General features: G+C 39.9%; 1 protein-coding gene across 2 annotated transcripts; it reads left to right on the forward strand.

Moving 5' to 3' along the window:
- Positions 1-1,922: 1,922 nt before the first annotated feature.
- Positions 1,923-25,819, forward strand: LOC120555608 (hexokinase-1). Of its 2 annotated transcripts, XM_039794442.1 has the most exons (19): positions 2,375-2,437; positions 5,378-5,540; positions 9,727-9,875; positions 11,186-11,305; positions 11,690-11,785; positions 11,977-12,076; positions 12,402-12,585; positions 13,082-13,237; positions 13,469-13,702; positions 14,453-14,757; positions 15,436-15,584; positions 15,833-15,952; positions 16,280-16,375; positions 17,920-17,931; positions 19,535-19,634; positions 20,386-20,569; positions 20,710-20,865; positions 22,982-23,215; positions 24,742-25,819. In XM_039794442.1, exons 1-19 carry the CDS (start codon positions 2,375-2,377, stop codon positions 24,890-24,892), a joined length of 2,772 nt encoding a protein of 923 aa, XP_039650376.1. In that variant the 3' UTR covers positions 24,893-25,819. The 2 variants fall into 2 exon arrangements, with proteins under 2 accessions (XP_039650386.1, XP_039650376.1); XM_039794452.1 differs by lacking the exon at positions 17,920-17,931 and having other exon boundaries at positions 1,923-2,437.
- The last annotated feature ends 5 nt before the right edge of the window (positions 25,820-25,824 follow it).

Below are 25,824 nucleotides of genomic sequence, written 5' to 3' on the forward strand. Positions count from 1 at the left end.
ACACATACATATATACACACATATATACACATACATATATACACACATATATATACACATATATAAACACACACATATATACACACACAACACACATATAGAGACACAGCACACACAAAACACACACACACAAAAAACACAACACACAGAGAAAAAAAACAAGACAAACAAAACAGAAGAGAGAGAGAACACAGAGAACAAACAAAGAAGAGAACACACATACACACACACACAAACACACAGACACACAGAAGAAAACAGACACAGAAAAAAGAAAACACAAACACATACAGCAGCACACACAAGAGAAAGAGATAAGAAAAAGCTAAGAAAGAAAGAGAGAAGACAGAGAAAGAACAGACAGAACAGACACAAAAAAGACAGAGATATATATACATACAAGAGACAAAGAAACACATATATATAACAGCACAGAACACACAGAGAAAAAGAAGTATATAGAGAGAGGTAACATATATATAAATATATATATATACATATAAAAAGAGAGAGAGAAAAGAATATATATATATATATATATATACATATATATATAAATATATATATATATATATATATATATATATATATATATATATATATATATATAATATATAACATATATATATATAAAATACAAGAGAAAGGAAAGTAAAGAAATACAGGAAAAAAAAGAAAGGAATAGAATGAGACAAAATAAGGATAGACAGTGAAGAAAAAGGAAATAAATTGTTTCGGAACAGGCAGTATTACTATTTACTTTTTTCTTTTAATTTTTTGGTATCCAATTTTGTGGGCTTGATGGCAAATTTAAAAAAAAAACGTTTCATTGTGAACATGCAACAAAATATGGCTCCAGTTAGTATCAAGTAAGTCATTGGAAAAATGAAATAACTGAGAATCCTTTCTTGTTTAAGCAAATCTTTCTCATGGTTTTTGGTTTGAGGAGCTTTAGGGTTGTTGATAAATTGAAATATGTGGATATATATTTTAAATATTTGTTATTTTGAGCATTGTTCTCACTTTTTGCTCATATGTTAAGCTGGTCTTCTAAGGTTATTAAAAGCTTACAAAGTATCTACACCACAAGTAATGTCTTGGTCGCCCTAAGTCAGGGATGCAACATGAATTTGGGTCTTGTCTGTGATTTTAACCAGAGACCCCTGAGCGAGAACCATAGCCCTAAACAGCAGTTTCTGATGGAAAGAAGAGCAGGTATTTTTCCTCTTTAGGTTATCTTAGTTATTCCTCTTTCGTTTTTTTTTTGTCTAAACACCACAGACTGGTGAGTTAGTAAAAACATACAACATGCTGTGTTTACAAGAATCCTCTTATAGAAAGGGTAAAACTCCCATAAAAGCTAAGTGATTGAACCTTGCATTTAGAATCTTTATCATCTTCTCTAGGTCAAGAATGAATGCTCAATCTATAGTAAAAGGTTTGGATATTTTAGTTATCAAGCACAATTTCAAGCAATTATGTGCCAGCATGTGTCCAGCGTGTCTTTGGGTGCCTTGTTGATGGGAACATGGCACTAGTTGCTGTGGGAGGGGAGAGTGTTGCAGGAGATAAGAAACAGCCGGCCTGTTACTCGGACTGTAGTATGTGCGGAGATGACAGTTGGATGTTGCAGCTTGTATCTGATGCCCCTCAGCCTGTAGCTGATGCTGCGTGTGATGCAGCAGTAAGAGGGATTATGACATCATTGTGTGGCTGACTTGCCCATCTGCACGTACACTTCTGGGTGCCGTGGCAACATGTGAGACATGCCGGCCGGGGGAGGGGTCTCTGGCTCTGTGTGCTGCTGGGAGGAGAGCGGCAGGTTATCATGCAGATGCAGCTTCCTGCTTCTGCTTACAATCCCCCCCTCCTCTTTCCCTCTTTCTCACTCCCCGCTGCTGTAGGAGAAGCCCACTCCTCCTCATCCACTCCTCCCCCGCTTCATCTCCTTCACGTTCCCCAGCTCAGCCAATCAGAGTGCTTGGTGGGGGCAGGGCTTAGTAGAGCCACCATTCCACAGCAGAGCTGCTGCATCTCCCCAGAGCTAACAGGGAGCTAGCAGCACAGAGGGAGGAGACACGCTCAAACCCAGCCTCTGTGTGTGTTGTGTGTTTAAGTGTGTTGGGGTGTGGGTGTGTGTGCGTGTGTTGCAGACTAGCAGGAACGGCTGCTGCTGCGCTCTTGTTTTAGCAGACTTTTTCCTTTTAACCTTGCCTTGCCACGGTGCTTAGCTTGGGCCTGCTTCTTCCTTCACTTCAGGATAAAGAGGGATCAGCGCAGGGGGCAACAGGAGAGAGAACGCACGGCAGGCTTCCTCCCCCTCCTCCTTACCATCTCATAGTCGCTGACAGCTCCTGGCGGACGTGCAGGCAGGATGATAGCGGCTCAGCTTCTGGCCTACTACTTCACTGAGTTGAAGGATGATCAACTCAAGAAGGTGAGTCAAAGTAAAGTGCCACAGTGGTCTTTTTGTGTTGAACTGGAGAGTTTTGTAACGTGACAGCCATGGACGCCGGTTAACAGTAGCTGCATGTCAGCACTGAGCCTGTGGGGCGTATCAGGCTGGGAGAGGAGGATGCAGCATTTGGAAAGTAGAGGAGGAGGAGGCCATGATGAACTCTAATTTGCATTTGACTCTATTTTAGCTTGCTCTGGGGTTAGCAGTGTTTGACATTGATGTCCTTGAGAAGGGCTGTGGTCAGTGATGGTGGAGATGTGCTGCAGACAGACCCTCGTTATACGTACGTAGTTTTTTCCGGAGCGTCGGTTGCCAGGGCGTCTGAAGCAGACAGGTGTCTGTAAGGGGATGTTGGGGAAATTCGTGAGCTCTGCGATCCCCTCCCTTCCCCGCTGCTTACCAATCATGCTCTTTCTCTCCCGTTTTATCTCTTTCCTCTTTTTATTCGCTCATTCTCTTATTACCTCTAGCAAAGACAACATGCACTCATTAGCAGAACACATTGAAACCCTAGCTAGAAAAATACTGTCGCCTCTGGTCATGTAAAGAATCTGACCTTTGGTTTAGTAGAAATGGGCTGATGGATAGACCGGTGAGATGTTCCCAAGGGGGAGGGGGTGATTTGTGATATCACAGTGCAGTCGATGCACGTGCCTCTGGGTTAGTGGAATTTACAACCGCGTCTACTGTGGTGACTCAGGATCCTTGAAAGGATGCAAGTTACCCTAGATATGACTGGTACACTGCATATCATATTCAGAAATTCAGCAGCAGCCAATAAGCAAGCCAAACACTGTAACACAAACAAACAGTTTATTTAAGTGGTGGGGATTCAAAAGTATCCCGGGAAAATAAATATGTCAGGCTCAAGTTTGGGGGAAATGTAAAATTTCCATTTGATGTAATGGTGCAGCCATAAATAACATGGCACCTTGGGTTTAAATATATTTAACCCACTATGAGGAAGTATATCTTCGATTAAATGTTGGCGATACTGTTTATTTATTCAAGTCAAAGGACAAAAATTAGAGAGTTAAAGTAGCCGAAGAATAGAAAGAATTACAAAATTATCAAACTGTCTTGGCACACAGCAACATTAGGTTGACAGCGAAAGACAGGAATAGATTTCCTGGAAATTCACTATTCAATCAATAGTTGTACTCCACATTGCGTTAGTCATTTTCAGAGGCTAATAATAGCAATGTCACACAGAGTAGCCTGATGAGAAACAAAGTCCACATGATTGTGTTTCATGGCACAGAATGGATGCCTGACCTGTGGTGTGCCCAATGGAATGACTGTGTGATTACATAACAATAACAGGGAAAATCCCCCCTGGAACAAACACTACATTAATTGAATGCTTTAACTGCAATTAAACTGCATGCAATGTTGCTATTTTAAACAAACCGATTATTTTGCTGCATTGATTTTTATTGCATTTTACAAAAAGGCATCTTATTTAATCATTAGAGATTTTAAAAAGTATCGCCACCAATTTCTTGTACTGCAGTGATTTTGCTACTTTTGTCCCATGTTAACATGTTTCTGCATCCGTGTCCTGGTTCAGGCTGCGTCTCACAATATGTGGTACTTTTTGTCACGTGGCTCAATCTATAAATTGATAAATCCCTCTGCCTCAGTACCCAATCGCCCGACATGCCCTTTAAGCAATTAGTCACGTAAGCGGCAAACACAATCTGAGGTAGGGCTGTGCAATTAATGATAGTTTAATCACGATTCCGTCTCATAACGATCACAACAACAATGTAATCGAGAAAAACTATTATTTTGAACATTGCATTTTGCAAGTAAACTCTTATTTTGTCTTGTGAAACATATTAAAGGAATTTTTGTTTTCACTTTTGATTTGTTTAACTGTTTCACTGTTTCTAGAAATGCAACATCAATGAGTAATCATGATAAATTATCGTGATTTTAATATTGACCAAAACAATTGGAATCTTCTGAAGAGTCCATCATGTTTTTTTAATCCTCCGTGTCCTCCTTGGTTACTAGCAACTGCGTGGACGAGGCGTAGGGGCACATGCACGATCACGGAAGGCTTGTATCATGTGGACGCGCAGACAGTGTTGTTGTCATTACTTAGAATTCCTCATGGGGGCGACAGAAACTACGCACTATAGCTTTAAGTTAAAGTAAAATTTTAAAAACCCAGTGATGGAACAACTACTCCGATTACTTAAATAAAAATAGCAATACCACAGTGTAGAAATACCTACAAGTAAAAGTTCTGCATTCACTTGAGTAAAAATACAGAAGCATCAAAGTACCAAAGTAAAAGTACTCAATATGCTGACTGCCTCATTTCAGAATATAGATATAATTGATGCATTAATATGTTCATCACTTAAATGTTGCAGCTTGTAAAGGTGGAGCTCATTTTAACTACTTTATACACCGCTGTGTATCTTAATCCATAATAATACTTCATGATTTACTAGTTGTTTCATATTTTGTATTAATAATCTGAATAGTTAATAGTAGTAAAAAGGTTACCAGTAACGAATGCTGTCAGATAATTGTAGTGGAGGAGAAGTATAAGGTACCATAAAAATAGAAATTATCAAGTAAAATACCTCAGAATTGTACTTAAATACCGTACTTGAGTAAATGTATTTGGTTACTTTCCACCACTGTCATTAACCTAGCAGGAAACTTCAGTAATGTTGCCATGGTAACCTACAGTTCATTATACCTTGTACTTTGATTTTTCTATGTATAAACTGTTTTTAGTTCTATTTTACATCACAACATCCAACTGACCCCCCCCCCCCTGTCTGGGGCTATCCTCAGATCTGTTGTTAAGCATTTACTGTATGTGAAAAAAAATGGGTAACTCATTTTTTAATTTGGCACATTTCGACCACTCCCTGACCCCCTGTGTTTGCTCCTCAGATCGATAAGTACCTGTACTCCATGCGTTTCTCGGATGATACCTTGAAGGACATCATGAACCGGTTCCGCAGGGAAATGGAGAACGGGCTCGGCCGTGACACCAGCCCCACCGCCTCCATCAAGATGCTGCCCACCTTCGTCAGGTCCATCCCTGACGGATCAGGTACAGTGTAGAAAAACAAATTATGACAACAAAACATGGGTGTTTAAGGATAATCTACCTGATTATGGTCAAGTGCCCAACACCGCTCACCGATAACAAACCTTTTCTGGGATTCTGCTGCGCAAAAGAATCTAAAGACAGACTTAACCCATAGACTTAAGATGCTTTCGGGAAACAGGAGCCAGTTCACTTTTGATATTATTCAGGGTTTCAAAACTTTGCAAATAGTGAGCTGAGAGGGAAACTAGGGATTTGGAGTAGCTTTAACATGTTGTGCATCTTAAAGAAAAAACTTTTACAACTTGATATAACAAGAACTTGGTGTGGTCATGTTCTGCTTGAAATATTCAGCAGGAGTTAAGTATTAGGTCAATATTGAATTACCTGCCACTCACTTCCTGGTGTTGTGTGACTGATGTGTCCCATGGTAGGAGGAGCCCATTGATTCAGCAAACAACATCTAGAAAGTACAAAAAAAAACAAATGAATAATGTAATTATATTTTATACATTTGTATTATAGATGTATTACAAAAGAGCAAACTGTGCTCAAGTTTGATACACTGAGATGACTAGAGCAGAATTAAATAAAATGAACATATGCGTATCAAAAATACAAACATCACAAGTATTAAGAGTTTTAAATACCATATTGTTTTAAGAAAACGTAAGAGCGTCCACCATTTAATGACTGAACAAGCAACAATTAAAACTGAGGAATGTGGAAGGAAGGAATAAATAGGTTTTGCAAAAGAAGCAACATCATGAGGATGACAAAATCAATCACATTAAAGGCAAAGTGATCCCATTCACAACAATAGTGTCTTTGTTATGTTATGTTATATACAGTCCATCTATACTGTAAGCGTGCTTGTTGCATCCTGTTTCTGTCCGTCTATAAACAATGTGCTGATGTGGTGAAATCGTCAGTCCTGTTGTGTGACGACAGCCTCTTTTGTGTTGTGCTCTGGTTCTGGGCTCAGTAGATTCACCATTGTTTTCACGCTCTGTATCCATCTGATAACATGCAGCCAACACCGTCGGATGAAGACCTCACAATGTCAGATTTATTGATTTGAATTTAGGGACAATCTAATGACCTATATAATCCATTCAAAACCTTTTGCCCATTAAATATTCATGTCTGCCAGCGTGGGGATTGGCCTGTTATCAGCTAAAGCTTTTGCCAGACAGAAGTAGCATACAAACTGTATTACATTATGTTTATTTAGTTAAAAATTAGGATTGGCAACTTTAATGTCAAATAAGTTTGACTATACTTATGGAGTTATATTCTGATTAAGGCTCTCTAATAGACTATAGCTGCAGTGTAATTTAACTTTAAAATAATAAGATGGAGAAGTTCACATTTAAATATTACAGTTTTTCGTCCTTAAGATGATAATATGCAATGAACCAGTTCAGCGCATAAGACTGGCGCCCTTTTGGGAGGGGGGTAGAAAACAGAAGATCTTATACATGTCAATGCAATTTCACGTTTGGATAATATTTTTGACAAGTTTGTATGCATTTATTTCTTGTTTAACAAACATTTGTTTTATAGACATGTCTAATAATTATTTGGCGACCTTTCCTGAACCCGAGGATTTACAATACCTTAATAAATTAAGGTTGATTGCCATCATGTCTCTTCAGTCTTCCTCCGGCCAGGTATCATTAGTGTGTCTGTAAATAATCAACCTGTTAATAGCCAACTGTTTCATCGATGGCTGAGATTTAGCTGGATACAACAGTCTGATGCTGCTGTACTGTACTGCAGAAGCCTCCCACTCAAGCCAATGTTAGCTATCCACCAGTAGTAACAGTCGCCAGCATCAATTAGCAATTTGCCACACTGACAGTGAATATTTATGTATTATGAGCCTCATATTTCAGCCTCATAACAGCTGGAACACACCGGGTGTGTAAGTGTCACGTAGCGTAGATAAGGGCCTGATCGTGATAGTTAATGGGAAAACAAACAAAACAAAGAAATCGAAAATTAATGGTGTTATCATTTTGAAGTTTGTCTGAATCTGTGTGTAGATGCAGGATTATTGTAATGAGCTAAATGTCCTCAGAGAAACCAAACGCCCTTCAGAACAACTCTTAGATTCCCATTGGCCAAAGTGAAGAGGCTTGGTCCTCAAACCGGCCTGTTTGCTGCCTATGATAGGCAGCAAACAGGCCGGTGCCATGATGGCTTGTCCCGGATAGTAAACAACGCACAGAAATAACATCAAGTGGCTGTCAGACATACTGTAGCCCGAACAAGGCCAGCAGAAAGGCAGAGGCCCCGCTGCCCGTCTCCTGCCTGCGCTTACATTATAAATAGCCTCAGGTTTCAAAATCTACATGATGTCAAAGGGATCACGCAAAGGGCAGAGTTGAAGCCACGGCGATAGTTAAAACTGATAAACATTTGAAAGCCTAATCAAATGTGTGAATCTAATGAAAGATAACTTTTCCTCCACTGTAACATGTAGGCTAGTTTCAGTAACAGTTAATCTGATCCCTCAGGGCAGACTCTATAGAGTAATGTTAATATTTCATCTGAGGGAATCCATCTGTCACCATCTGTTGATTGGTGACAGGCTGCAAAGTAATCTTGGTTGACGTCCATTGATGATATCTCTTACCCCAGACCACAACAAGCAAAGCGAAATATCTTGCTTGGCTTTGCAAAGCTACAATTCAGAGGTTTAGTCCAACTTCAACACTGGGTGAAGCCTGGTCACATTACCAGTTGTGCAACCAAATTCACTCTGTTCCCCAAAATAAATTCCACACTGCAGAAGTGAGTGCCCTCAAAAGGTTTCAACATTAAGCCAGACATAATCAATACTCAGTGACCAGCTTACTGTGGAACAGGAAACAATGCTCTGCGGCCAAGTGTGTTTTCGATTGTTCAGAGTCACAAGTTCACAAGCCTGAACTCTGGGAAAGTGTGAGGAGACAAAGACATACTTTTTGGGATACAAATGTAGAATGTGAGCACACCTTCAGCTGCTCCTGCTCTGGCTGGCTCTGATGTTTGGGATTATATATTTTGAAAACTGAGTAAACCCCAGGGTTTGTTGCCAAAATTAAAGCCAGGATTAAACTAAATTATATTAAATCCTTGTACAACTTTGTTGTTTTATTTTGCGATTTGACTGACAGGGCTTCATTTAAATAATGTATAAATAATAATGTATACACAAACTCAGCATTGAGGTTATATAGTGGGACACAGACTATAAAACGGACACATGCTCTGCAGCAAATCAGTAACACTTCTATATGTCACGCGCCGGTCACATCTCATTCCAGTCAGGTCAAAGAGATAAAGAGCTCAATGCAGCAAACTACTAAATGAAGAACATTGTTTAGTTGGGAGGCAGGATGTCCTGTCTATTTACTTGTAACTGAAAGGCCACAGCCAGGTTGGATCCTTGCAACAGTAAAAGCACATCCACGCACACTATCATGTGTTCTGGTGCAGTGTCCTTTTGCAAGAAACTTAATCCTTCTCTACTCGTTCATTGTAACTCACTCTAGATCCGTCTCAGGTAAATGCCTGAAAGCTAAATTAATCATTCTAATCTAAATTGAAACTGCTTTCGAAGCGAGCCACGGCGCTGAATATCAGAAATGATTAGGCATCTTCTTACATTCAAGGAGTGCACATCTAAACAGCTCCCCAAAAGTAAATTGTGTCATCAAGTCGGAATATTGCTATAGTCAGGATATTAATTTTAACGATGTTAACGTTATGATATACTATACCCCTAGATAAGATACTTTTATTATCCCGAGGGAAAAAGTAGGAAAAAAAGTAGGAAAGGGTGCAAATATATGGAGTGTAAATTAAACAAAATATAAACCGTAAAGATTATCAATAAGGTGCAAAAACCAAATGTACACAATGCCAGAGATGTAAACAGTTAACGGTAAGGGTCATAAATAAACAGGTTACTGGTAAGGTGCAAAATCTAAAACGGAGCTTAAAAAGGAGGCTGGATGTGACCACCATAGCTGTACAGGAAACTAGAAAAGCTCCACCTAGAGAAACTCAAACTTCATCAACAGAAAATCTAATTCGTTGGGCTGACAATCGTTAAATAATAAGTAATAAGCACTCCTAAAATAAAGAATTTCAGAGATTTTAAAATCTCTAACGTTTATCTGTATTTTTGATTTGACAGAAAAGGGGGACTTCATAGCACTGGACCTCGGTGGGTCGAACTTTCGGATCCTGCGTGTCAAAGTGACGCAGGACAAGAAGCAGCCGGTTCAAATGGAGAGCCAGGTCTATGAGACCCCTGATGACATCATTCACGGCAACGGGTCACGGGTAAGCACAAATACCCCTTGTTATAACCCTCCCTCTCTCATGGCATTGTCCTCTGAACATACCCTGTCAACAAAACGGACTGGCGACCTCCAGTGGAGGATACTGGATATACCAGTAGCAGATATCTGGTGCACCTCAATCCTGGCCCAAAGGGTGGCTGTCCTTTTTGCTGGCAGACAGAAACATCTGTCAGCATCGGTTTAATCAGTGTTCCAGACTGCTTACATTATTTACTATATAGTTTCAGGGATTAGGAGAACATTTTTTCCTCTTCCTCTATGATCCACACTACTCTGCAAGTCAAATTTCTTCTTTAGTTTTTCAGTTTTTTTTTATTTATATATATAAATAAATCTGTTTTGTTGTAATTTTTGATAGCAGCAAAACTCGTGTAAACGGAACTAACTACAAATTAAGGTCTGTTTTACTGTTTAAAAAAAAAACTGGATGGAGGCAGCTATTCCGTCTGTCTAAACTGTCCACATCGTAATCCCTATCATCAACAAATACTTAGCAAATACCGCACGACCAAGGTCAGACACACAACTGGCTCCACTCATACAGAGCTCAGTAGTTTGAGGTCAGGTCGAGATCAATGTGTAAAATGACCCCCCTAATAACGCTGAGGGTAACGACAGCGAAGTCAGAACCGACGCTGACCTTCACTGAACTTATAGGGAACAGCTGGCAGGCGAATTGTAACTTGATAACCAAAACATGAGAGGCTGTCTGAGGCTGCGTGATTGGTTTAGACCATGACTTGCACAGACAGAGCAAAGACAGATGCTGTTGAATGAAATGTCAAGGCGACAGCTGTCCACAAATGTCATGTGTTATATGAACAGGTTAAAAGAGAGTGATTTGGTAAAATATAAATATATATATATATTCATAAATATGAAGCAAAACAGCCTTCAAAACAGTGAAACTCGCTATAGAAATGCAGCCGTCTTCTAAATAGTGTCAAGTTATTAATATAGTGCTGTTGAGTGTTACGTGTTGATGGTCTTTCTTCATCAATCTATCTGGCCTCCTAAAATGTGACACGTTATACACTCAGTTCAGTTGCCAGTTTATGAGGTACACCTAACTAAAAAAACGAATGCAGTCTAATGCACCAGTCCTGCAATAAATCCTACTTTAACTAAGGTTAAAATGTTCCAACTGTGATGGTTATGAGACAGTAGCTTGTGAACTTTTACTTCTCAAGAAAAATGTCAAATGTGTGTAAATATAATGTTGGTCAAAGGGTTTTGTTTGTTACAGTATCTTGGTATTCGGCAGTGTAAAAGTCTCTTTTCTGTCCGCAGCTCTTTGGCCATGTTGCAGATTGCCTGGGCGACTTCATGGAGAAGCAAAAAATCAAGGATAAAAAGCTTCCTGTGGGATTTACGTTCTCCTTCCCCTGTGCCCAAACCAAACTAGATGAGGTAAACACTCGAACAAATGTGTTGTTTAGTTAGAAGTTAAAGAGATACACAGTGCCACAATCAACTTTCAAACTATTACTTTTCAATATTTTGGTGAGTTTATTTTTATTTTTCCCCAAGTCTTGAGGTTCCAAGATCAAATGTGAGCTGGAGGATGTTGTTCATTTTCTTTTATCTTGTGGAGACAAAGTATATGAAACATGCATCACAAATGTTTGCTTTCTCAGAGAAGCTAAATGTTAATGTAATTGTGTTCTTAGTACCATTGGGAAGAAGTGTTGTTGAAAGGTGATGCCGTGGTTGGAATAACAATGGACAGACATTTTGGACTTGCCAAGCCTGTCTTACTGTAACTTAAAGTGTGTCCTTGTACTTGTTTTATAGGCGGTTTTACTGACGTGGACAAAGAAGTTTAAAGTCAGTGGTGTAGAAGGCGTAGATGTTGTGAGTCTTCTGAACAAGGCTATCAAGAAACGAGGGGTGAGTTTTTTTTCTTCTTCTTTTAACTTAACCATTTGCATAGGGTTTACAAAACTATAAAATTATTTTTTGTCATGTTTCATTGTTTGCAGCATTTCAAAATACACTAAATATTTTAATTTAACCAGTCAAAATTAAATACGTTTTTTTAAATGATGTACCAACAATGATGGTATACTTCTTTTTTTCAGGACTATGAGGCAGACATCATGGCGGTGGTGAATGACACAGTTGGCACCATGATGACCTGCGGATTTGACGATCAGCGCTGTGAAGTGGGCATCATCATAGGTAAAGACACAGACTACATTTTTTAAAAGAACCTTAGAAGGAGAAATAATAAAGTAGAGGATACAAACTGATGAAAAAACAACACTGGGGACCGACTTAATATTGTTTGCTCATAAAATTATAAAGCAGTCGGTTTTGATGCGTTTTGAAAAAGCAGACAAAGTCAATGCACATAGCCAAAGCACTTTACAGTTCCATAAGCACAGTTCTACATGTGGGGGCGCCAAAAGTATTGTAACACTAACCCTGGCATCATTAGGACAATGCAGTCTGCCTACTGAGCACCACAGAGCAAAAGAGTCATGCAGCTCTGCATCCTTTTCAGGAACGGGAACAAATGCCTGCTACATGGAGGAATTGCGTCACATTGACCAGGTGGAAGGAGACGAAGGCCGGATGTGCATAAACACCGAGTGGGGTGCCTTCGGGGACGATGGGTCCCTAGAGGACATTCGCACAGAGTTTGACCGCGAGATCGACAGAGGCTCCATCAACCCAGGAAAACAGCTGTAAGATTTTCCTTCAAACTTCTATTTATTCAAGCAAGAGTACTTAAGCTACAAAGACACTTGAAATTGTATAATTTGAACATGCAGCAAAGAGCTACCATTTGGTAAGTCCATTGTTGCAGAATAATAAAACACTGAAAGTGCAGTAGACCTTAAAAGGACATTATGTGGCTTACGTACTTTTGTGACAAAAATGTTTATGTACATTACAATGTATACCAGTGTGCATTACAATAAATATGCATCAGTCATGTTCATAATTATGTAGCTGCGTCAACAAAATAAAGCTCCTTTGTTCTGTGTTAAGTACACAGTATTCTAGAAAATATCTGAGTTTGTTTCTAAAGTGCAACTTTAAGATTCATCCTAGAAATAGAGAATAGAGGTTACAGGTCTTCTAAAATGGTATCCTGCCAAGCAAAAGCAGAATGGGGTTTTGAAGAGAAGATGGAATGACGCAAACTATCTGTGACACACTGTGTTTCTCTCTGCTCAGGTTTGAAAAAATGGCCAGTGGGATGTACATAGGAGAGCTGGTTCGACTCATTCTGGTCAAGATGGCCAAAGAGGGGCTGCTATTTGAGGGACGGATAACCCCCGAGCTCCTGACGAAAGGAAAGATTGAGACGAAACATGTTTCTGCCATTGAAAAGTGAGTTGGGAAAATGACTTGCAGAGTAATGCACAAGAAAGAAATATAAGCTTGATTTTTCTGGGAATTGTCTGCAGAAAATTTTCACAGGAATTAAAAATAAAGCTCATTTGTTGCCTTAAAAAGGGCATAAAAATGATCATCTGGACATATAAAAAAAATGCTGGTTCATTGTTTTTCTTCAGCAGTAGGGATGAGATCTTTCATCACAAAAAATACTTGTCATTTTAGGAGTAAAGAAGGGCTGAAGAAATGCATGGAAATCCTAACAAGGCTCGGGGTGGAGCCTTCAGATGAAGACTGTCTGGCTGTGCAGCACGTGTGCACCATCGTATCCTTCCGTTCAGCAAATCTAATTGCTTCAACACTAGGAGGCATCCTCTGTCGTCTTAAGGAAAACAAAGGAGTCACACGCCTACGCACCACTGTGGGCATCGACGGCTCTCTCTACAAGATGCACCCTCAGTGAGTTTTCTTTAAAGAGAAGTGTGTAGACAGTAATGCTGAATATTGAAAGTTGGGATTTCATGTCTCTACATTAGCCTTCATATTTGTCTAAATGTTCCCCCATAAAAAAAAAATTTAAAAAAATAAAACATCAAAAACAACAACAAGATACTCAGTGATCAAGGCAAACAAGATCCTCTGAGGAATATAGAGGATGTAAACCAGACATTCATTTTAGTGGTGGGAAAATGTTCCCATAATTCAGTCTTCAAAACAAACAAAAACTCCCACACATATCCAAATTACTTCTGTTGTTTTTAAGTCAGGTTGAGGTTTCTTCGTAAAATACCTAATTTGTGTATCTACCACATGAGTCGGATCCATTCCAAAATGTAATGGGTTCTTTCTTGGCCAATGCTACACCCTTCACCAAGTTTTATTAAAATCAGGCCAGTAGTTTTTCTGTAATCCTGATGACAAACAGACCAACAAACAAACCGAACCGGAAACAGCCTTCTTTGAGGAGGCAATACAATAATAAAAGTAAACTATCAGTGCACTAATATGAAATAGTTTCAGTTCATAGTGAAAATAGTTATGCATGTGTAAAATATCACCTAAGACCATCTCAAATACGGTACCTATACCCTGTCTATGTCCTCATCCCGAGGAGAATTGGTGTTGAATGATGAGCAAAAGAGTGACATTTTGTATTAGATGTTGTACCGATCGAGTTTCTCATTAGAATATCTTCTGCTCTCTGAACAGATATGCCCGCCGTCTGCACAAGACCGTGCGTCGCTTGGTCCCAGACTCAGATGTCCGCTTCCTGCTGTCTGAGAGTGGGAGTGCGAAAGGAGCGGCCATGGTGACAGCAGTGGCGTACCGTTTGACGGAGCAGGCGCGCCAGATTCAGCAGACGATGGCAGAGTTCCGGCTGAGCAAAGCGCAGCTGCTAGAAGTGAAGAAGCGCATGAAGGTGGAGATTGAAAGAGGCCTCAAGAAGGACACCCACAAGGAAGCTACAGTCAAAATGTTGCCTACTTTTGTCCGAAGAACACCAGATGGAACAGGTGATTGAACATTGATGTGCAGACAGGTGGGAGGGAAGGACCCTGTGGTGGAGTTAGTTTCCATGTGCAACTTGTGATTTCATCAATAGTTTCGATCAGAGCATTGTTTTCCATTAACACATGTCCTGAAACACTAAAAACAGTGTTTTTACTGTGATTGGAGACACTGCTGCTGTTTAGAAATGTTGATCAGGTTTGTTGGGTTGTACGTGTCCTGGTCAACATTACTTCTATAAATCATACAGAAGTGCATTTGTTACCAGGTCAGGTTTTAACATATGACATAAACGAAGAGATGAAACAACTTAAACCAAATTCTCAGTCATCTTCTTTGCCGTAATTTATGGCGGGATAGAAATTACACCGTCACCGACTTATATCTTGGCAGGGAAGGGATAAACGTCACAGACAGGCGCAGACAAGTGCATTAAGATTTCAAAGCCAAGAGGAATTAACTACTGTCAGAAATTCTCAATATGGCAGTAAAACTTTAAATTTGTTACTGTGAATCCTTAACTTTCAAAAGTCCTACTCCTATGCTTTTAAAATTGTATTATAAGCATCAGGGAGCAATATTTGTTCTTAAATAAAATCAATACATATGAAGAAAACTTATTCACTGATGACAGGTCAAGTTTTGCGGGTTCTTAAGCTAACAAGGCTTTTCTTGGGATACAGAAAACGGAGATTTCCTCGCTCTGGACCTCGGAGGAACAAACTTCCGTGTGCTTCTGGTAAAGATTCGCAGCGGGAAGAAGCGATCAGTGGAGATGCATAATAAAATCTACGCCATTCCCATAGAAGTCATGCAGGGCACAGGAGAAGAGGTAACGACTTGGTTTCTTTTTTGAGGATTTGATGCTTATTAGGAAATAAGTCTTTTTTGTGTGGACATAGGTACTCCTTTCCCCATTTTTGACAGAATTATTCCTATTTCTGCTTTATCTAATAGACACAATAAAGAACATTTAGAGGATGCGCTAAACATTTTTGTCTCGCCATAGAAAATGAAGTGATAGCAAAACTAACCATATCTCCCAGTGTACAAACCACTAAAAAGCATGTCTCTTTTCAGCTCTTTGACCACATTGTGTACTGCATCTCCGACTTCCTGGACTACATGGGAATGAAAAGCGCTCGCCTGCCGCTGGGTTTCACCTTCTCCTTCCCCTGCCATCAGACCAGCTTGGATGCAGTATGTTCTCTATCAACTATCTCAAAAGTAGCACACCTCTTTTTGTAAAATAGAAAGCAAAAGGAAACAGACGAGTCCCTTGGATGTAAAAGAGAAATGTCAATGCAAATGGTGGCAAGTAGTTAAAGAAAGTTTAGAATAATCTTCTCCTGCTGGCAGCTGGATGTGGCTGATTGTGAGCAACTACAACCTTGTTCAATGATTAGCATAACTAATCATTGTCTCCATTGATATTTTCTCCTTTTTAAGGGTTTCAAGAGTTGACATTTTATTTTTGTAAATATGTATTTGTTAGATATTTCCCAGTAAGTGTTATGTGCTCTGCAGGGTATCCTCGTAACCTGGACCAAAGGATTCAAGGCCACAGACTGTGAGGGTGAAGATGTGGTGGAGCTTCTTCGGGAAGCGATCAAGAGGAAAGAGGTAATGGCAAACAGGAAGAACATCTAATCATCATTAGGTATTATGTTAGTTGAACTGCAGCAACACAGACATCAATGCTGTACAAACACCACAGTTTTGTCAATTTTTTTCAACATTTAAATGTGACAAATCAGTCTTGCTGCCATTGAGGGAGAAAATTCGGAAATAAAATAGTATGATTTTAGTAAGGGCTTCTTCAAAGGAAGGCAAAAACTTAAAAAACTTCTAAAACATTTAGCTTTCGTTGTCTGCCATCTTCCTGCTAGTTTAAATTACCTTCGGACTGCTGCTTTGCTGATACACCGATGCAGTTTTGTTTGAATGTATCGAGAACTTCAGATAAGAAAGATTTCATAATTAGTTTTTTGGACCAATGCACCTTGTATAATTTGGCCTCTTTGTAGCTCAGATAGGTTGCCTTATGTTGCTTTAAAGCCCAACATATAAAAAGGTCTGAGATGCTGCTAACTGGCTTGCAACCATCCGTGGCAATGTTTTTTAAATGGGATTAAGAAATCTCAGATCTGAAGTCCTTTAGCATGATGTGTTGGTTTTTGTCTCCCCACTGTATGTTTCTACTGTAGCCTTCAGAACTGCTGTTTTTTTGCTATGCATAAAATTAAAATGTTTTCTGTACTGAAATACTGCAGGAAAAAAGGAACTCTCTAAGGAAATTCACTGGGCAAACAGAGTAGTTATAGAAGATATATTGTTCTAGTACATCTCATGGATACATGCTAATCCTGGCATACTGACACCTTTGTGCAAACTTATCATCTTAACAGCACCTATCATGGTCTGGCATATACAATACAGCTGGTTAATTATTTATTGAAAAAAATGCCTATTTTGGTGTCAAAGTTGGGAAAAGTAGGTTCTGATGTGTTTATTTCTAAACTCAGAGACCTGGGCGCCAATAATTAGAAAGAATCTCAAATCTCTGGGGCGCCCTGGTAGCTCAGTCCTTACCGCAGCGGCCTGTGGTCGGGTCCGACCCGCGGCCCTTTGCTGCATGTCATTCCCCGTCTCTCTACCCCCTTTCCTTTTCATCGGTCTTATCAATAAAGGCCAAAAAGCCCAAAAATAATCTTAAAAAAATAAAATAAAAAATCTTCATCATACTGTATGGGCACTAATTTGTATATTTTTTAAACTTTATTTCTATTATTCAGTGGGTTTTACCTCCCATCATATGTTATGCATTCTTTTTTCATATACATTTTATCTTGTTTTGCTGTTGTCAGGTGTGTTTAATTTCCATCCTATCGTTCATTAATTATGATATTCTATCCATGTTTTTATTTTACATTGATTCCCTGTTCTTAGGCTCATTTTATGTCATTATTTCCTTTTTTTAAAGCATTTTGTGCTTCATTTCTTGTATTAAAGATGCTGTTCACTTATTATTATTATTATTATTATTATTATTACTATTATTATGAACCAACACATTTTAGTTGAGATTATCCATCGGTTTTGTATTCAAGAAATTTTGTTTATTCATCCGCACTTTTGAGTTTCTCATATCAATTTCACCCTTTTAGATTGAGAATCCAGTAAGTATTATGGGACTGTAAATCATTAACCGGCAGGTAAAGCAGTGCAGGACTGCAGCAGTGTGTGGTTATTGTTGTAATAGCATGTCTTATCACCTGGAAAACCTACTTCCAGATACTGTGGAGTGTGTGTCTGCGTCTGCAGTGTGGGTGTTCCATTTAAACTCAGAGTTAGCACAGTGATGACATGGATGATCCTCTGCATTTTGTGTGTTTGGCAAGGCTCCTGAATTTTGCAGCAGTCTGAAACAGCTTGTGCATTTTATTGTGTAGTCTGTTTAGGAATGTGAGTGAACTGCATTTTGCTCAGAGTGGCATTTAAAACCTTACCAGGCCTGATATTAATCATTCTTTCAACACAACCATTCATAAACCACTGCTAGATATAAAACGTGGACTTAACATTGCTGTAATTTTGAGTGAAAACCTGGAAACATACTTCATTATATATCTTTTAATGGGACAACACTGAAGAAATGACACTTTGCTACAATGTAAAGTATTAAGTGTACAGCTTGTATAACAGTGTAAATGTGCTGTCCCCTCAAAATAACTCAACATACAGCCATTAATGTCTAAACCGCTGGCAACAAAAGTCAGTACACCCCTATGTTAAATTCCCATAGAGGCAGGCAGATTTTTATTTTTAAAGGCCAGTTATTTCATGGATCCAGGATACTATGCATCCTGATAGAGTTCCCTTGGCCTTTGGAATTAAAATAGGCCCCCCCACATCATCGCATACACTTCACCATACCTAGAGATTGGCATGGGGTAGATTCCATAAAATCATCTCTCTATCAGGATGCATAGTATCCAGGATACTATGCATCCTGATAAAGTTCCCTTGGCCTTTGGAATTAAAATAGCCCCACATCATCACATACCCTTCACCATACCTAGAGATTGGCATGGTTTTATGTCAGTTAGCCTAATAGCTAGTTTGATTTGCACTGGGACATGATTTTATGGAAAGTACCCCATGCCAATCTCTAGGTATGGTGAAGGGCATGTGATGATGTGGGGCTATTTTAATTCCAAAGGCCAAGGGAACTTTATCAGGATGCATAGTATCCTGGATCCATGAAATAACTGGCCTTTAAAAATAAAAATCTGCCTCTATGGGAATTTAACATAGGGGTGTACTGACTTTTGTTGCCAGCGGTTTAGACATTAATGGCTGTATGTTGAGTTATTTTTAGGGGAATGCACATTTACACTGTTATACAAGCTGTAAACTTAATACTTTACATTGTAGCAAAGTGTCATTTCTTCAGTGTTGTCCCATTAAAACATATAATGAAATATTTACTAAAATGTGAGGGGTGTACTCACTTATGTGAAATACTGTAAATGGTATTATGTAATCCAAAATATTTTAGTTAGTTTGGTAAAAAAACAAGTAATCATGTCATATGACATTTGTTTTTAAACCTGGCGTTTAATAATTTAAAAGTAACATAATTTGAACTCTACTCAGTACATTGACTTATGGATTGTAACACATCTTGAATTGTGAGACCTGTGTAATGTAGCGACAGCAACAGATATGTAGGTTCATCATACTTCTGCCTGTGATTTAATTTTCTAACCGCTTTCACAGGAGTTTGAGTTAGATGTGGTTGCCATAGTGAACGACACAGTGGGGACGATGATGACCTGTGCATACGAGGAACCCAACTGTGAGGTTGGGCTGATTGCAGGTGAGAAAACACCAATGCTTTTTAAGTAACTTTTGATCTAAAGAGAAGTTTAAGTTGAAAGTATGTAACTAAAATGGAAGGAGTCTGTTGGTCATTCAATTTCCACGACAACCGTTCATGCGATCGACTTCACACTTGGTGGGTGATTTGCTGAGGACCAAAGGAAGTGCAGCGTCGAGTGCGTGCTCTTGAGATCTCCGAGACATATTTATTTGAAGTGTGTTTTGTACAAACTGTGTAGCGTACAGAGAGGAGACCCCTATTAACTGATACAGCGCACAACGGCATGCTGGGTACAGCTCACTCTGTGTCCCTCACCACAGTACATTCAAGAACAGATGAAGAAAGAGAGACCAGAGATGTTACATTGTAGCCTGGTCCTGAATAACTGTTTACAAATGACCCGTCATTGCAGGTGTATTGCTCAGGACCCAAGGAAGTGCAGTGTTGAGTGTGAAGTTGTTTGGATGAGCAGTTCTCGAGAAAGCTGCAAGCAGCAATACAATTGGCCTGTTCCAAACAGACACATTTTGAACGGCATAGTTTGGTAAACATTTAGGTAGTAAACTTGTATACTCACAATTGTGTTATATTCACTGTGCCTTACTGTTTTTGTATTGATCTACAGCACCAATTGGAAAACTAATTTACAGTTAGTTTATCTTAGATTTGTATGTTTTAAAACAGAAAGTCTTGCAAAATGAGGTATCGTTCAGAGGTTTTGAGGTTGACAGGCTTTGTGTCCTCTCAGGGACCGGCAGTAACGCCTGCTACATGGAAGAGACGAAGAACATCGAGATAGTGGAGGGAAATGAGGGCCGTATGTGTGTCAATATGGAGTGGGGAGCGTTTGGAGACAACGGCTGCCTGGATGACATCAGGACAAAGTACGACCAGGCGGTGGATGAGAACTCGCTCAACGAAGGCAAACAAAGGTGAAGACACCTCCAGTATTAAGTACATATCTTAGGACTTTCATTGCTAGTTTAACACAAATAACATAACAGATTTAAACAAAACAATGGAAGATACTGCTACTGCTAACTAAGATGTGTCTCTTTCTTATACGGGTCAGATATGAGAAGATGTGCAGCGGTATGTACCTTGGAGAGATCGTCAGGCAGATTTTAATTGATCTGACAAAGCGTGGCTACCTCTTCCGGGGACAAATCTCTGAGACGTTGAAGACCAGGGGCATCTTTGAGACAAAGTTCCTGTCACAGATAGAGAGGTGAGTTAATCACTTAACATGCATTACTGCGGGTGATTCATCAATGCTGATGCAGTGGCTTTTGAGACACATCAAATCCAAAGGCTGACAAAGCATTATTGTGTCGGTTACAAACTGTTGTTATATTTAAAAAGGTAAAATCCACCTTCAAATATATTTTTTGGGCCTTTTGGTGGTAACATTTTCTTATTTCAACAGATAAGCAAATTATTTCTGTCACAAACTATTCTTCAGATTTGTATGCAATTAAAATGAAGTTCCATGGCAGAAAAAAAAATTTGTTGTACGCTCAGCTTTAGATCACTGCACGTGTGCACTAATTTTCAACATCCAATAGGGAATAATCATTAGTAAAGAGAGAAGAGGTTTTTCTCCTTTGATAGCAGCAGGGGTGGAGATTATGTAGAAAATTTAAGCATAGTAGTTGAGACAGGTGAAGGGAATTCACCAAAATAAATAATTAACTGCCGCACAATTCCTTTGTAGTCACCACACATCACAAACTGCTATCCAACAATAAACGAGCAGAAGTTAAAAGTGCCATGGCGAAGGTTGTGCATGTTTGGTCCCACATTGTTTGCATTATTGCCAGCCTACAGAGTGTTACTTCTACCTCCCAGGCAGGTAATAATTCCCATGCAGTATGCAAATTTAGTTGTAGAGAAACAACATAAAGTAGGTAAATCTTCAGCAGAGAAAACCATGTCTGATTTTAGGCATTTAGATCATTCTTGTTTGATAACACAAAGCCTACCTTTTTATATCAATCTGCACTCACAACTGTATAACCACACAACTTAAATATTGAAATGTCAGGGCTGTCCCCAACTAAGGAGATTCTTAATCGACTAACACTCAACACACATAATTCTGCCGACTAACCAATGAGTTGATCTTTGATTCGAAAGATCTGTAAAACTGAGTTTCTCCACAAAGAATCGTGCAAAAGCACCATTTTAAATCTTGTGTTTACCAGAGGATGTGCTCATAAGGTTCTTGAAAATAAGTCATTTAGCATTAAAAAGCATTTTAAAAATGACTAATTAACTAAAGAAATCTTATGGCCTTTTTCCACTACATGGTACCTGCTCGACTCTACTCGCCTTTTTTGGTTTTCCATTATGAAAAAAAGTCCCTGGTACCTGCTAACAGGTACTTTTTTTTAGTACCACTTCCGTCGAGGTTCCAAGCGAGCTGAGGCGATAGCAAAAGGTGACGTGAAAACCTGCAGACTACTGACTGGTCAAAGAGAATCGTCACTAATCGCTGCATCATCACTGCTAGCGACAGAAGGGGGTGTCCTGAACAAACCCGCCATTTTTAAATAGTTTAGCAAGCGGTGTTTTTTTGCTGCCCCCAGCTTCTTTTCAAACTAAATTTGTCTTCTGGCTGTGGCAACAGCTACATGCCGAGAATCAAAAACAACACACCTTCGACGTTAGGCGCGTGTGTGTCACGTTAGGTCACGGCAGTTTCCTGCGGCATCGCTATGACAACCAGCCATGCTCGCCTCACGCATGAGGCAGTAATAAATCTGCTATGTAAAATGGAGGACGGGGCACCGCGGCCGAGCCGAGCTGGTACTAGCAGTGGGTAAGCGCCATTAGTCAATTAAGACTAAAACGACAGATTAGTCGACTGAAAAGGGGGCAGTACTTGAAATGGTTATGTCAAAGCAGACATGTTTATTGTGATGTATAATTTATGTACATAAAACAGGTTCATGATTGTTGATTTTCATACTGTAGTGAAATGAACAGAAACTGGAGGCTGCCTGGAGGTACATTAGGAAAAAAACTAAGTTGTTGCTGTAAAATATCTGATTTTATACTTGTTTATATACAGCCAATTGCTAAAACATAGAAACAGTAGTATGATTGAGAGGATAAGCACACAAAAGCACATGCTTAGGCATCATTGTCCACAGAAAAGTAGCATCTAAGGGGATAACACCCCCAGGTATGAGAGGAGGAGGGGGATGCAATGTGACGACTTGTTTAAGCCTACCTTAGCCTCTGGGAACAGCTGTGAGGTATCCGGTGACTCTCCTGCTGTTGGCTGACCTCTGACACGCTCTCCCTCCTCCCCCCCGCACCCCACCCTTCCTGCTCCACAGCGATCGTCTGGCGTTGCTGCAGGTCAGGGCGATCCTGCAGCAGCTGGGGCTCGACAGCACCTGTGATGACAGTATTATCGTCAAGGAGGTGTGTGGCACGGTGTCCCGCCGCGCCGCTCAGATCTGCGGAGCCGGTATGGCTGCTGTGGTGGACAAGATCCGTGAGAACAGAGGACTGGACCACCTGGACATTACCGTGGGCGTGGACGGCACGCTCTACAAGCTGCACCCACAGTAAGACATAACAGGAGACGGGTTTCTGGGGAAAGGGGTTCATTCATTCTTAAACACTACAGTACATATTGAATTTCATCGGAATGCAAAGGTTGAATCTTATATTTTCTTTTAGAAATCATTTTCTGAAGGGTGGATAGCACTTGATTCAAGTGGCAGGGAATTTATTGAATGAATACTATTTTTCACAATAAAAAAAAACTCTAAAAAGACCTCTAAAATCTCAAGACGCTGACAATGAAGGCTCTTCATAAGAGTACCAAACTCAATGGCCTTGAGAAAACTAAAGCTGAAGCAATTAGTAAAATCATTTATTTTAGTTGGTTGACAGAAAAGAATAATTTATTAATTTATCATGTAAGAACAACAAAAGAGGATTTGCTGCTTTACTCCATTTTTATTTATTTTTTTTTTTTTGGGGAGGGGCTGTTAGTTTGACAAAGCAATTCTCTTTCACTATTTCCAATATTTCTAACAGACTAAAGGTGATTGCGTCTTTTTTTTATAAAAATAGCTTGGAGGCAGGAGAGGGGTTAATGTTGACTTGCTATTTTGATCTTGTTTAACAAATTCAGAAACCGTTTTTTTAGGCACTAGAGTCTCTCGAGTCAGAATTACTTACTTCTACCTCAATTACCTAATCAAGACCGTTTTTTAACAGTCCTGCACCCCGCCACCTGTGATCCCGCTATTGTCTTTGCAAGTTATTTGGCACTTTTCATAGAAAAGAAGCCTTAGTGCTGCATTTGGTCAAGCCCCTTTTCTTAAAAGCATCTAAGATCTTAGTTGCATTTCAAATTAAAGGGCTAGTAGAGGAATGTCTCATAAAGCAAGATTACAAAATTAGCTGGACAACTGCATCGAGTAACATCCAAAGGAGCTCTTTTAAGTGGACTATCCAGACAGCGTCATAATACTTCTTTATGAGGCCCTAAATGAACTTTCCTTGCTCCACCCTGCTGCTCATCCGAGCTGTAAAGCTTGAATGAGAGCAACATTTTTGTTGCTAACTAGAAAGCATCTCTCTCTTTAACTTATACTAATATCTTGCAGTTTCCTATTTCTCTGTTCTCAAAACATCTCCCCAAAAGGACTACAGTTGAAAATTAGCCAGCTGGCTACACATGATTCGCGGTAAAACCACGAGGTATGGCGCAGAGCAGAGAGGCTGCGCAGGTATACGTCATCATTGCTTTTGGAATTGGTTTGCGCCCATGGATGTATTATGGTTGCGCCTTGAAAGGTCAATGGCAACAATTATTTGAACTTTGAGCAGCACTCTGCAAAAATTCCAAGTGTGACGCCAAGGGTAACAGTCCGCCTAGTTCGGCATCACTGCTCTCCCCGTGGGAAAACAATTTAACAGCCAGCCCAGAGCGGTTTTACCGTGGATCATGTGTAGGCGGCTTAACACTGGCACATTTGCAGAAATGTTGATTAATCTGCATTTTCCTCAAGCAAAATTTCTTTGATTTAAGTTGTGAACTGCCTCTTAACCACCGTTTCCTGTTGCTCTCCCCCCTCAGCTTTTCTCGGATCTTCCAGCAGACGGTCAAGGAACTCGCCCCAAAATGTGACGTCATCTTCCTGCTATCCGAGGATGGCAGCGGCAAGGGTGCCGCCCTCATCACTGCCGTGGGCTGCCGCCAGAGAGAGCTAGACGCGCAGCAGCAATGAGGTGCTCGGCTGCGTTTGTCCTGAAGAACTACCTGCTGCTCCACCCTGACCTTCACCCTCCCCCCAGCGCACAGCCCAACTCCAGCTCCCCTTGGCAGCCGTGACTCCACCTCTGCGCCACCTGGCCCCCCTCCCACAGCCAGAGAGTCAAGCTGCATGAATAGGGAATTAAATAGCTAAGTATTCATTTGTACTGCACCGGATGGTTTATTATTTCCAGGTTTGTACATTTTCCTCAATAGCTTGTCAGTAATCTAATAAATCTTAACTCCTTAGGTGTGCAATATTTGTGTATTGCTAATTTTATTTTTATATGGAGGCAAATATATAATTGTATTTATAAAGCTGAGGCCACTTTGCATCCCAGAGGTCATTAACATTTTTCACCTTAGACACAAGAAAACCCCGGCACTTTTTATATGAGAGTTACAAACGCAGCATTTATATGTAACTTACTTCCTTAAATGAAGGACGTCCTTCTCACTGAATGACGAAACTCATTTTTACAAGTTGAAGGAGCTGATGGGATTACATTTCACTGGAAATGTACCGTGTGCGATTTAATGTGATAGATACAATCGTTTGATTGATTGACTGGTTCAGAAAAACAGTCTCGCTGAAAAGCGTTGAATGCAAGAGTCACGGCTGTTCAAACCATCCTCGTTCATGTGCTACATGCTCACACAACATGCTTTGCAACTTACCACTTTTTGTGTAGCTATCAATGTAACTCACATATTAAAGTATTCCAGCATCACCATACCATTTATTCCTCCGGAGCTGAGAGGGTAGTAAAGGCCCAAGATGAAGTGTTAGCGTATCCTGTTGCTATGTGTGAACTACTATACTTTTGGTGTTGTGATGAATCCCACTTCTACTCATTGTACGTGCAAAGAATAAATGTTTATCGGGCGGGAGTGGATCCTACGAGC

Source organism: Perca fluviatilis, chromosome 1, assembly GCF_010015445.1.
Source record: "Perca fluviatilis chromosome 1, GENO_Pfluv_1.0, whole genome shotgun sequence".
Classification (NCBI taxonomy): Eukaryota; Metazoa; Chordata; class Actinopteri; order Perciformes; family Percidae; genus Perca; species Perca fluviatilis.

Coding starts and splice junctions, on each gene's coding strand:
- LOC120555608 (XM_039794442.1), top strand. CDS start 2,375: ATGATAGCGGCTCAGCTTCTGGCCTACTACTTCACTGAGTTGAAGGAT. Junction 19,635..20,385: donor TGAGGTTGGGCTGATTGCAG/GTGAGAAAACAC, acceptor GTGTCCTCTCAG/GGACCGGCAGTAACGCCTGC. Junction 20,570..20,709: donor CTCAACGAAGGCAAACAAAG/GTGAAGACACCT, acceptor TATACGGGTCAG/ATATGAGAAGATGTGCAGCG.